The sequence below is a fragment of the Eptesicus fuscus genome, chromosome 14, assembly GCF_027574615.1.
Source record: "Eptesicus fuscus isolate TK198812 chromosome 14, DD_ASM_mEF_20220401, whole genome shotgun sequence".
In the NCBI taxonomy this organism is placed as follows: Eukaryota; Metazoa; Chordata; class Mammalia; order Chiroptera; family Vespertilionidae; genus Eptesicus; species Eptesicus fuscus.
This window is the reverse complement of record NC_072486.1, coordinates 39,116,917-39,130,590: the sequence shown is the minus strand read 5'-3', so window position 1 is coordinate 39,130,590 and position 13,674 is coordinate 39,116,917. Positions and strand designations below refer to the sequence as shown.

At 44.7% G+C, this 13,674-nt stretch overlaps 2 protein-coding genes across 6 annotated transcripts in view; one reads left to right on the top strand and one right to left on the bottom strand.

Annotated features, from left to right (window-relative positions):
• The first annotated feature begins 530 nt into the window (after window positions 1–530).
• NAPEPLD (N-acyl phosphatidylethanolamine phospholipase D) overlaps window positions 531–13,674 on the top strand; it is a 44,211-nt gene continuing 31,067 nt past the window's right edge. For 3 of the 5 annotated variants that reach the window (XM_054725957.1, XM_054725959.1, XM_054725958.1), the window contains exon 1: window positions 531–597. The gene's annotated coding sequence lies outside the window, so the exon portion shown is untranslated. Of the gene's footprint in view, window positions 598–2,555; window positions 2,640–13,674 lie in introns of those variants that run through there. The other 2 variants (XM_054725956.1, XM_054725955.1) reach the window with 2 other exon arrangements.
• Window positions 1,143–2,979, bottom strand: LOC129151512 (proline-rich protein HaeIII subfamily 1). Its single transcript, XM_054726622.1, has 2 exons — window positions 2,226–2,979; window positions 1,143–1,795 (listed from the first exon to the last, which is right to left on the bottom strand). Exons 1-2 carry the CDS (start codon window positions 2,977–2,979, stop codon window positions 1,764–1,766), a joined length of 786 nt encoding a protein of 261 aa, XP_054582597.1. The 3' UTR covers window positions 1,143–1,763.

The following is a 13,674-nucleotide window of genomic DNA, read 5'->3' as shown; positions in this document are numbered from 1 at the left end:
TCTTATTTAATTCTAATCTCCAAAAACAGTTACATTGGCCACCAGTCACTTTTAAGGAATTGTGTAAATTTGCACCTTTTTTTTTTTATAGCATTAACTAACATTTAAAAATTAAATAACTTGAAAATAGTTACCATTATCTGCTGAGTTCCTGACTTCCTAGAGGGTGCATAAAAGGGAAGGACAAATAAAACCCAATTCAGCAGGTCAGGATCTAAAATTAAACCATGAGTAAAATGCAGAGGGTGCAATGTTCATTTCGTTCTGTACTGTGAAGCAGGGAAAGCTAGACGTTTTGTCTGGAGTGATATAAATTATTATATGGAACAGCTTCTTTTCATTGTTTAGGGGGAAAAAACAGTCGTTAAACTTTAGAAGTTAGGTTGAGTAGAGATTCCAACATAATCCATTAAGTTTATGTATTTCAGGAGTTAAGTATAAACATTACTATTTAATACAGCTTCAGTTATAGTCTCAATGTGGTGTTAAAAACTACTCTTTCCTCCTAGACTTTCCTGGTATGCAGAGATGTGCTTATCTAAAGCACCTGCTCTTGATGAAGAACGCCCTATGAACATCTGTCTCTTCAGAATATCCGTGAGTATGATGTGTAAAGAAAATAGTTCTTGCCCTGGCCGGTGTAGTTCAGTTGGTTCAGCACTGTCCGGTGCACCAAAAGGTTGCTGGTTCAATTGCTGGTCAGGGCACATGCCCAGGTTGCAGGTTTGATCCCCAGTCGCAGTTCATGTGGGAGGCGACCGATGGATGTTTCTCTCTCCTTCCCTTCCTCTCTCTCTCTAAAAATCAATAAAAACATTAAAAAAAGTTATTTTGTGAACATTTCAAATTGTTTCTTCAGCATCATAAGCAAATGCAATATATGGCCATAGACAGTATCCTAGTTAAAAAACAAACAAAAACCAAAAAAATAAAAAAACCCAACTCATAGATATAAAAGATATTCGTGTGACAATCATAGAATCTTGAATGTGTACTGAACATTAAATGATATCAGGAAATTGTTTTCATAGGTGTGATAATATTGTGATTCTGAAGCAAATGTCCTTACTCTTAGGAGAGGAAGGCTGAAGTATTTAGAGGTGAAGTATTTTGATGCCTGTAACTTATTCAAACGGTATACAAAAAGACATATTTATTTTCTGTATTTTTGACAATTTACATTAATAAAAAAATTGTGGTGAGGGCAACAAAGGGCATCTTCTTAAAGTTCCTTAGCCAAGTAACATCATACCCTTTGGGTTTGTAGCGCTGTTTTGTTTCGATCGCTGTTGCACCGCAGGTACCACTGAGCGAGAGCAGTCTCTGCTCCAGGCAGGCGCCAGCAGTTCCTAATCACACTTAAGTCCCCGGGATTCAGCAGCAACTGCTCGCTAGCCTGAGGGCGAGAGGCTCACACCAAGCACAGTCTTTTTTATATTTCTACAGCCTAACACACACGTGCACTTTCAAAATGCAAATTAGTTTGCTTGGCCTTTTCATAGCAGTCATATCTGCATTTGGGGACCTGTATTCCTTTTCTTTTTGCCAATTAGACCCGAGCCCCGGACAGAGGGCATTTCTTTCTTCCTCTTTTTTTTTCTTTTTCTCTTTTTAAAATTTAAATTAACATGTTATTCAGAGGGTATTTCTTTCTGGCCAGTGGCCACACTCTGGATGACTTTACAGAGGACTCTTTCTGCCCAGCCATCCATTGTTGAATTCTATTTCGGTTTGTTTGTACTTAAGTTACTTCTTGAAACAGCTCATCTCATCCTGCAGTTTGAGAAAGAAAATCCTGCGAGAAACTCAGAATCATAACTTTATGCTCTTATCATTATCCTGACTTTTTATAAAAAAAGTGAGTATCATTTTAAAGGTTAAGGAGCACACTGACAAGGCCGTGCTGCCGTTCCTATGCAATACCTACTGCAAACTTCACAGCCCCGGCCAGTTTCTTCGCTCCCCGGCTCGCGGCACCCCGGGTTCAGTCTGCCGCTCCCCAGCGCCCGTGCGCGGTGACTGCGCAGGCGGTGCGGGCCAGCACCATCTCCCCTGGTGTGAGCAATGACGGCAGGTGCCCAGGAGGGTATTCCTGGGGATGAGCGTTAGCTTCGGGTTTAGGGCTGGGGAACCATTCATTGCGGACTTAGGGCTCCCGCAGAGCGCGCCCGGGGCGCAGGCGGGGTCGGGAGTGGGCCAAGCGCACGCCCGAGGCGCCTCCTTACCCAAGATGGCCTCGGCGTGGGGGGCCGCGGGGGCCGCCATCTTGGTAAAGGCCGAACTGCGGCCAGCGGCCGGCGGACGCTGGCAGGGCTCCCAGGTCTGAAGGTCACAATGAGTGAGTGAGTGATCGGGCCACGTGGAGCGAACCCAGCTGGGGCCCATGCCCCGCGCGGCCCGGGGGCGCCGCGGGCCCGGCCAAGGCTCGCTCCCAGGATGGTGAGGCGGCGGGCGCTGAGGCGCTGCCTGCAGCTGCTGGCGCCCTCGCAGGAGCCGTCGCGACGGAGCCGGGGGCGGAGGCACCCGAGCACCTGCCGCCACGGCCACTCCCGCGGCGCGGGGGCGCTGTGGCTCCGGGCGGAGGAGCAGCCGAGGCAGCGGAGCCGGCGCGCGCGTCCTGCGGTCCCTCCCGGCGCCCGGTGAGCCCGCGACTGCGCCCCCGGCCGCTCGGCGCCGCGCCCTCCCCGCGGGGTCTCGCGCGTGGCGGCCGCCTTCCGCGCGCGGCTCCCTTGCGCCGCCCCGCCGCTCTCTCAGCCTCCGGGTGGGACCCCGGCCTGGGGCGCGGGCGGGCGGGCGGGCGGGGGGCGGGACTCGGCCCCGAGCCCTGCCTCCTAGCGGAGATGCCGCACTGGTGAGCGCCGGGCTTCGCTGGCATTTCCGCACCTCGGCGACGTGCGCCTGGAGCTGCCTGGGTGAAGAGCCACATTGATGACTATTTTCTCCCCTGGGAGAGACACCGTCCCTGGGAGGTGATCCCATCTTCTCTGCAAATCATAGGGTTGCATCCTCAACGGACCGAATACTCGTGGGCGAACCGTCTTGTGGTTGTATGTAAATGAATGGGTTTCTCGGAGCTGCTTTAATTCTGCTTCATCTGTAGCATTTATCTTCTAAAAAAATCCATTCCAACAGGTTTCTCCCCTTTTATCTTGAAAGTTAACCGAGGGATGGGAATGAAGAGCCCAAGGATGGAGCGAGGTGGGGCGGGGTGGGGGGAGCCGGCGCCGGCTGGAGCTGTGTGCACCGCGGCTGCTGGTGAGTTGTATTGGGCATTTTGGCAGGCTTTTCAGAGCAGGTGTTCGGGTGGGTGCCCCCCACCCCCACCCCCACCCCTTGCATAGAGCTCGCTGGGGTTCTGGTCCTTGAGATAAATTCGCTTCCCACAGGCTCCGGAGTCTGATGCATCAACACCTCAGTTGAACCTGGGAAATAGGCATCAAGGGAATGAGGAAAGTTACGCTTTAGAACCCCATTTAGTTCTTGGACTTGGCTTGACTGCAGGTTCTGTGTATGTTATCATAGGGCTCACCTGGCTTACGATAGCTTAACGTGAAGTGTTTTGCTATTGGATTAACTGATTCATTTATTGAGAAAGGTATTCCTGACATAATAGCTCTCTGGAAAGTAAGAATAATTTCTATTTTTGTTAAAAATGGATATCTAGCAGTTCCATTTCCGTTTGCAGTCGCATTGGTTTTGATTTCGCCTCAGACACCGACGTCTTTTAGAAGTTATGTAATCTTTAAAAAAAGAAAAGATTACCTATATCCCACAGTAGTCTGATTTTGTTGCAAGAAAATATTAGGTCTATTCGAGAAAATACAGGGCAAGTGTACTTGTTTAAAATAAGAATTTAAGAGAGAGATTGACTGCAGTTTAAACTGTTTTAAACAAATTAAAATATAGTCACAGTTTTCAAAGATTTTATTTCCATTACATTTGCAGGCATTCCTGCTGCAGGAATTTTGGTAAGTCTCCAAGAGACAAAAATATTTAGTGTATTTCTCATATCCTTATTTTCACTGACATTTCCAAATTATATTGTATAGATACTGTACTGCACAATTTAATTTTAAAATTGGTCCAGATATAAATGTGTGAAGGATATTTTAATATAAGCATTCCATCAAAGGGTTTAGGTCGTGCTTTATTTGACACAGTCATCCTCCTGCTTGAAAAGGGTATTTTTGTTGCCTTAGGCATTTGTGAGTTTAGGAAACTGAGGGGATTTTTAAGAACATTTTTTTCTGTGTTTGGAAAAGTACTATTTGCATTTAATTTTGTTGTTTCATTCTGCTTTTTCTTTGTGGTGGTAGATAGCTGTGGATAATGGTGTGTGTGTGTTTTCCATTTCATTTCACTCTTTTTAGGTCGATTAGAATAGATGGCTGTAGCTGGAGGGCTGTGTTGATCTCGCATTTTAGATGGAAATGCATACAAGTAAAAAGTGTTTTCATTGAAGTGTTGGGGAAATGAACTTGCACTTGCACCTAGTTAATGGTTAACAAGCCTTTGTCCTGAAGGGATGTAAGGGTCTATATAAACTTGGCATTAAAAGAATCACCTATGTGATTTCCAGCATGAGGTTCAAGTAATACACCATTCTAACTGCTGTAATCCTAAAGCATCCTACCTATCTATAATTTATAGTGCTTTGCATGACTTCTCTTTTTAATTTAAGAACTATTGTGTATTATAAGTATTTTATTAAAAGTTTTTGTGACATATATGTACTCATATATCCTCAGGGAATAGTTTTGTTATATCAGAGATATAGTCTTTTGCCAATTCAGCTGGTTAAGTGAGGTATTATAACTTTATAATTTACAGTTCTTTCATGTATTTTTAACTGTATTTATTTTTAGTTTTGATTTTATAAACATACAGTATGTGAGATTGTTGACCCCATTCCACAGATGAAGAAAACAGGAAACTGAGGGCCTGGGAGATTTCAGTATTTTATTCAAGGTCCCTTAGCACAGCAGTCCTGGCCTTTGACAGAATATACTGTATACACTTCTTAGAAAGGGGTACTAGTGTAGCCAAGATAGCGTGGTATGGATCAGCAGCCTTGGTCTGCAGTGGTCAGTACCATTGGTGATGGAGGCACAGTACCATGGGTTATGCTGGCATAGAGATGGATGAGCATAAATTCAAAATCATGATTGAAAAGCAACTCAGTATGTACCTGCTCCTTAGAATAATCCATCTTTTCCCTTGAAGGCAGCAATTTTTTGTTTATCTAATTTGGAGTCTTTCCCAGATTAAGGAAAACTAACATATTGTACAATAAATACCTTTAGACATCTTTTTATAATCTCTTTTAGTGATAGGAATAAAGTTGTCAAAATAAAGAAACACCAAGCTTCGTCATTGGCCCTCCTTAAACTATGGATTTGTTTGTTTTTCTTACAAGACCCAATTAGTTGTTTTTCTTACAACTACACAACAGCAATAATTCGTTATGAAACTTGTTTTCTGAATTTTGAAAGTCCTCCAAACTCCAAAGATGTTTGTCCTCTTTTTAAGTTACTGTGATCATTTCTTTGGCTTGTTTAGAGAGTTCATGAAAACAAATACTATATATATTAAGAATATTGTGCAATTTTATAGTTGAAGTACCTAATGACAGCTTAAAGAATTTGTAGATTCAATGTCCTTTTAAAAAAAAATATATATATATTTATTGATTGATTGATTTCAGAGAGGAAGGGAGAAGGAGAGAGAGGTAGAAACATCAATGATGAGAGAGAATCATGGATGGGCTGCCTCCTGCATGCCCCCAACTGGGGATGGAGCCCGAAACCCCGGCATGTGCCCTGACCGGGAATAGAGCCGTGACCTACTGGTTCATAGGTCAACGCTCAACCACTGAGCCACGCCGGCAGGACTCAAAGTCATTTTTTTTAAACTTGAGGCCAGTTTATCTGTTTAGGATATAAACTAAGTAAAATACCTCACATGAGGAGAAATGTGTCGTTTATCTTTCCATGCTGACCATATGCTCCTTTGGTTCTAAGTGCTTGTAAGTATACTTAAGATGAGAACATGGCTAATGAACAGTCCAGGCTCCATCGCCAGCCAGAACTGGACCCCTGGAACGGTGTAGCTTTGACTTGATTTCATCTGTGAAGGGGTCACACCGTCATGGAATGTTCAAGTTGGAAAGGACCTTTGAGAGTATGTGCCAGTCCAAGCTCTTTAAACTTACAGATTTCCTGTTTCTACTTGTACGAGAGTTTTTAACCTGTCATGATGTCACAAAACTGAAACATCAAAACTGGACTTTTCCACCATTTCACAGAGATGAGATACTTTAAAATTCTTGGATGAAATTTGATTCTTTTCTCATTCTTTCCTTCTATGGTGTCTCAATTTTATATGTAGATGAAATACCCAGTGTGTGTAAATGTGTGTGTGCTGTTTGGAGGCCCCCCCCCCCCCCCTTTTTTTAAACTGGCTGCGCATACTAAATATCATCACAATGAAGGATTTGACAAATTTAAAAAAAATTGTTTTATTTTTAATTTTATTGTTATTGTTGAAGTATTACAGATGTCCCCCCTCCCCCCATTGCCACCCTCCTCCCCTCTTCTCCCCATCCCAGGCCTTCACCACACTATTGGAACTGGACAAACTTTTGATATTCTCAGCAACATTCTGAGATATTGAGAATATCTATAAGTATGATTATATAGAGCTGTATAATTTATAGAGAATATCTATAAGTATGATTATATAGAGCTGTTAAGTATGATTATATAGAGCTGTATAATTTCTTTTTGCTAGCTGCTCAGATATCTTAAAATCATACTTTATAATATGCTCATCTCCAATTTTGAATACACTGCCCACATTTTCATACGTTTTGTTGAAGACATAACTATGCATTTATATGGTACCCTGAGGTCCAGGTTTTCCTGGGACTAAGGGGGTTCCCAGGATGCAGGACTCTCAGTGCTAAAACTGGGAAAGTCCTGGCCATACTAGATGTGTTGGTTCACCTACCTGAAGGTCTCACTTTGTGGGACTTGTTTAATAAGTTTTCCCTTTTGGGAGGACAAAATGCCAGGTGGTTATATGCTGGGTGAACGTAGACATCTTTTCAAGGCAGGGAAAATATCTTCAAAGCCCCATTTATTTTTTCTGTTTATTTGACTGAAATATAGAACTAACTTTTTAAAATCCTCACCTGAGGATATGTTCATGTTTCTAGAGAGAAGGAGTGGGGGGCGGGGGGAGAGAAACATTAATGTGAGAAACATGCATTGATTTGCCGCCTATATGTGCCACGATGAGGGATTGAACCGGCAACCTTTTGGTGTATGGGAGGACACTCCAACCAACAGAACCACACCGGCCAGGGCTAGAATTGATTTTTTCATTTGTTGTTGGTACTTTTCTATGTAACTAATTGAGAACAATTTACAATTAAATAGAATACAGCTTGTTCCCAAAAAAGTATACGCATTTTGAATGATTATAAAGTCAGTGTTTATTAAGTACAGTTCATTTTCAAAATTTAAAAGAATCTACAGAAATGAATAATTTTTTTATTTTTTTTTTGTCAATGCCTCTTTTCAAACTGATGACCATTCTGGTCCAGGCACTACTGATAACGTGAAGTAATGGGATCACAAACATCAAGAATCATTTCGTTCGGTATTTTTGTGCCCTCAATTTGTCGACTGTTGATGGTTTTGTACTGTAAACTTTATCTTTTATGTATCCCCATAAAAGTCTGGTGGCACTTTAGGATAAATTTTCTTTGTTCACAGCTTAGTCTGGCTTCACCCATTATTTCAAACCAGTTAAACCTGAAAAGGAGTGGACATTAAGTAAGTTATCAGCTTTTAAAGTGTATATACATTTTTGGGGACACCCTATAGTTATATCACCGCGGTCAATATGGCCATTTCTAGCTGGAAAGCTGGGAAGTGTCCTTTAGCTGGTGCAGAGCTACCCTAAGTAAAACAGGAGTTGTTACTAAGGAGAAAAGGGAAACTAGATTTTATGGTAGGCATCTTCCAGTCTTTACGACAGTGTCACCACTTTTACCAGCATAGAGTTCAACTAAAGTATTCCCCCCAATTTTTTTTTTTGATTTTTAAAAACATAAATCTTTATTGTTCAGATTATTACAGTTGTTCCCCTCCCCCCCCTCCATAGCTCCCCTCCACCCGATTCCCACCTCACCCTCTGCCCTTACCTCCCCCCCCCACTGTCTTCATCCATAGGTGTACAATTTTTGTCCAGTCTCTTCCCGCACCCCCACACCCTCTTCCCCCCGAGGATTGTCAGTCCACTCCCTTTCTATGCCCCTGATTCTATTATATTCACCAGTTCATTCTGTTCATCAGATTTTTTATTCACTTGATTTTTAGATTCACTTGTTGATAGATATGTATTTGTTGTTCATAATTTTTACCTTTACCTTTTTTTTCTTCTTCCTCTTCTTAAAGAATACCCTTCAGCATTTCATGTAATCCTGGTTTGGTGGTGATGAACTCCTTTAGCTTTTTCTTATCTGTGAAGCTCTTTATCTGCCCTTCAATTCTGAATGATAGCTTTGCTGGGTAGAGTAATCTTGGTTGTAGGTTCTTGCTATTCATCACTTTGAATATTTCTTGCCACTTCCATCTGGCCTGCATAGTTTCTGTTGAGAAATCAACTGACAATCGTACGGGTACTCCCTTGTAGGTAACTAACTGTTTTTCTCTTGCTGCTTTCAAGATTCTCTCTTTGTCTTTTGCTCTTCGCATTTTAATTATGATGTGTCTTGGTGTGGTCCTCTTTGGATTCCTTTTGTTTGGGGTTCTCTGTGCTTCCTGGACTTGTAAGTCTATTTCTTTTACCAGGTGGGGGAAGTTTTCTGTCATTATTTCTTCTACTAGGTTTTAAATATCTTGCTCTCTCTCTTCTTCTGGCACCCCCATAATTCTGATGTTGGTACGCTTGAAGCTGTCCCAGAGGCTTCTTACACTATCTTCATATTTTTGGATTCTTTTTTCTTTTTGCTTTTCCGGTTGCATGTTTTTTGCTTCTTTGTATTTCAAATCTTTGCCTTGATTCTTGTGATCCTCTAGTCTGCTGTTGGATCTCTGTATATTATTCTTTATTTCAGTCAGAGTATGCTTAATTTCTAGTTGGTCCTTTTTCATATCCTCGAGGGTCTCACTAAATTTATCGGCGGTTTCTAGAAAATTCTTGAAAAATCTTATAACTGTGGTTTTGAACTCTATATCCAGTAGTTTGCTTTCCTCCATTTCTTTCATATGTGACCTGTTTCTTTGTCTCCACATTTTGGCTGCTTCCCTGTGTTGATAGAGTGGCTTTGTGTGCTAGATGTCCTATAGGGCCCGATGGCTCAGCCTCCCCAGTTACCTGAGGTGGACACTCTTGGTGCACCCCTTTGTGGGCTGTGTGCACAGTCTTGTTGTAGTTAAGCCTTGCTTGTTGTTGGTATCACTGGGAGGAATTGACCTCCAGGCCAATTGGCTGTAAGGATCAGCTGTGTCTACGATGGGAGAACTTCTGTGCTGGAGACACTCTTATGAGGCCAGACTTACTTCAGTGGGGCTTTGGTGCTCACTGAGTCTGCCCCCAGAGTGTGTCCCTATGGATCTGAGGAGTTGTAATCTGGATGGTCCCACTCTGACCACTGGGTACACTGGCTCTTGTATCTCCAAGGAGGTGCTAATTTAGCCTCTGCCTGAGGCCACCCAGCAGGAGCTATGGAAAGATCTGCAGATTCCTCTTCTTTGTTTGGGGTTTGGAGGTGCCCAGATGAGGCCCAGCTGTGAAGCAGTGCAAACTGCTGTGGGGTGTTGGGCCTTCTTTTGGATGTTTTGGGTCTCTCTGACTCAGCTGCAGTTTGTTAGGTAATTTTAGATTTCAAAGGACCAGGCCATTCATATGTAAAAATCTCTGCGCACAGCTTGGGTGGGGCGGGGTCTCAGGGCAGAGCAGACAGCAATGGCTGACCGTCAGCCCTGCCCTAAGAGGCCCCAGGTCTCAGTGTCCCTTGGTAATCGCTGCAAGCACCTCTGAGGGAAAGCCACCCTCGAGTTCCGCCTGATGCCAGACAGTCCAGTTTCTCCCCGTATGAGTCTGAGTCCCCAGAGTCTCACCCGGAATTGGAGTTCAGAGCAGTCGGGAGCTTGTGTCTCCCTCCGGATTGAAAAAGACAGCCGTGTCCTCAGTTGCCAGCCCTTTCCATGCACGTGCCTCTGTACCTCTGCACTTACTTCCGCAGCTCCTCTGAGTCTCAGTGTGCTTTTCTCTTTCCTTCTAGTTGTAGAGTTTCCACTCAGCCAGCCTTCCTGTGGTTCTGGATGATGTTCGTTTTGTCTTTTAGTTGTAGTTTTGAAGTGGTTGTGCGAGGCAGCAATTTCAGGTGTTTACCTATGCCACCATCTTGGTTTCTCCCCCAAGATTTTTCAATTTTTATTTCTATAATTAGTAGAATTAGTGGGACTGTCCTTTGCTGAGTTTTGTCTCACTGCCCTTTGGTTACTTTTGCTTCTGTTATAATTCAATTCCCAAGAGAGCTTTTAAAAAACAATTACTTTATCCCAATAAAAAGTAATGAGTTTACATGGCTCCTATTTGTTATTTATTCACCCAATAAATATTTATTGAGTACTCCTCATGTACAGGCTGCTGTGGGTTATTATAGGCAATGTGAACCATCACTGATTGTGTTTCCTTTTTCCGGTTTGGCTTCCTGTGCACACAGAGTCAAATTTGTGACTCAGCCGGACTGTATACAAGTCTGTGACCTATAAAACGTTGTCCTTCGCAATGTAGTCTTCCCAATCCCGGACCTGTGAAACCATCTTTGGGTTATGCTGCCTCTGTAACTTGTAGCATGGGACAGGGAGGAGGAGTAGGTTTTATGATTGGCAGGTACCAGGCTGGCATACATTTGGGGTTACCAGGAAGTCCCTTTGCTCCTTCCTAAATGCCTGTCCTACCTTCGTGCCAATAACTAGTGATAGTTCTTAACCTTGCCTAGATAATCAGAGTCACCCACAGAACTTTTAAAAACTACTTGGGAGCTCCCACCTGACATTCTGATTTACATCCTCAGATGTAGTTTAAAAAACTCCACAGGTCCCCAATTTATAATGGTTCAGCTTATGATTTTTTTAACTTTACGTTGGTGCAAAAGCAATACACATTCAGTAAAAACTGTACTTCGAATTTTGAACTTTTCTCAGACTAGCAATATGTGGTAGGATGCTCTTTTTTGATACTGGGCAGCAAACATATCTCCCAGTCAGCCACCCAATCATGAGGGTAAACAACCGAGACTCTGCAGTGAACTGTGTTGTCAGCACTGTTGTTTGTTTAGTTCAGTGCCTCAAACATTCTTTAGGGCCAGTGTGCTTTCAGCTGTGTACATTAATGGTGAATACTCAACCAACCATTCTGTTTTTCACTTTCAGTACAGTATTCAATAAATTACATGAGATATTCAACACTTTATTATAAAATAGGCTTTGTGTTAGATGATTTTGCCCAACTGTAGAAAAATGTGTCTGAGCACGTTTAAGGTAGCCCAGGTTAAGCTATGATGTATTAAATAGGTGTATTAAATGCGTTTTTGACTTCTGATATTTTTAATCTACAATAGGGTTATCCTAATATATAAAAAGCCAGGGGCTGTCACGACCAAAACAACCAGACGCACGACCGAACAGCAGGCTGCATGGGGCAACAAGGCTGGCAGGGGGGTTACTGAGGGATGACCAAAGGACTGAACAGCAGGCTGCATGGGGCGACCAGGCCAGCAGGGGGGTTACTGAGGGATGACCAAAGGACTGAACAGCAGGCTGCATGGGGCGACCAGGCCAGCAGGGGGGTTACTGAGGGATGACCAAATGACTGAACAGTAGGCTGCATGGGGCCACCAGGCTGGCAAGGGGGCAGTTGGGGGAGACTAGGCCAGCGGGGGTAGGGGGGCAGTTGGGGGCGACCAGGCTGGTGGGGGGGGCAGTTGGGGACAACCAGGCCGGCAGAGGAAGCAGTTGGGGGCGACCAGGCCGGCAGGGGGGTTAGTGAGGGATGACCAAACAACTGAACAGCAGGCTGTGTGGGGCGACCAGGCCAGCAGGGGGGTTATTGAGGGACGACCAAATGACTGAACAGCAGGCTGTGTGGGGTGACCAGGCTGGCAGGGGGGTTATTGAGGGACGACCAAATGACTGAACAGCAGGCTGCATGGGGTGACCAGGCCGGCAGGGGGGTTAGTGAGGGAGAAGATTATTGTTTTCAGAACAAGCGACTGAACAGCAGACTGTGTGGGGCGACCAGGCCGACAGGGGGGAGCAGTTGGGGGCGACCTGGCCAGTAGGGGGGCAGTTGAGGGTGACCAGGCCAGCAGAGGGGGGCAGTTGGGGGCAAGCAGGGGGGCAGTTAGGGGTGACCAGGCCAGCAGAGGGGGGCAGTTGAGGGTGACCAGGCCAGTAGGGGGGAGGCACTAAGGGGCAACCAGGCCGGCAGAGGGGGGCAGTTGGCAGTGACCAGGATGGCAGGGGGACAGTAAGGGGCAACCAGGCCGGTGGGGGGGGGGAGTTGGTGGTGACCAGGCCAGCAGGGGGGCAGTTGGGGGTGACCAGGCTGGCAGGGGGGGCTGTTAGGGGCGATCAGGCAGGTAGGTGAGCAGTTAGGAGCCAGCAGTCCTGGATTGTGAGGGATGTCCGACTGCCAGTTTAGGCTTGATCCTTGGGATCGGGCCTAAACCGGCAGTCAGTCGGACATCCCCGAGGGGTCCTGGATTGGAGAGGATGCAGGCTGAGAAGCCCCCCACTCCCATTCATGAATTTCGTGCACCAGGCCTCTAGTTTGGACATAATCCTATTGTAAGTCCAGGAGCATCTGTAATTCTGATGTGCAGCCAGCATTGAGAATCACAGGTTTAAAGCTTTGCACCCAGCTGTCCTCCTCTAGGGAGGAGTCCCAGTTGGTCCGTATCAGTCATACTGGAGATCAGATCCTTCCTTGAAAATCTGTTTTGATGACTGAAAGGGAATTGGGAGAGTCAAGTCACTCGAGTAGGAGATGTGAAACACAAATGAGGAAACCTTTGGAGCAGCGGTCGCCAACCGTTGGCCCGTGGACCACTGGTGGCCCATGAGGTCCGAAAGGTTGGTGACCGCTGCTTTAGGGGACAGTTAGCTAGAACTGACCTTGCTTGCCTGTTTTGCCTGTTCCTGTTGTAGGGAATTTTTCCTTTGATGCAAAGAATCTTGGTAATGGGCTCAAGCTCTGGGGACAGTGCTGGTTGTAGATGTGGCTGCTGTTAGTATCCTGAGTTTGCACATTTTTGCTCTCCGTGGAGGCAGTAAGGGGAGAAGATTATTGTTTTCAGAACAGGACACTATCAAGCTTTATGAGGACCTCCTGGTGAATCCAGGGGAATTGGTGAGGCTGCAAGGACCTGTGGGGTTGTATAGGTTCCTGTGGGTTTCCTATTTGTTTTAAGAGTTGTGTGAGTTCCAGGAAGACCAGGGCTTCTCTTACTCAAATATAAGAACAAAAACACATTCCAGAGTTTATTCCATTTCAGTTTGTTCATGCTATTGCCCTTAAGGTAGAAATTTCAAAATGGAATATGCATCCCACTAACCTTACTAAACAGTGTTTAGAACATAATAGAACAGTGGCTTG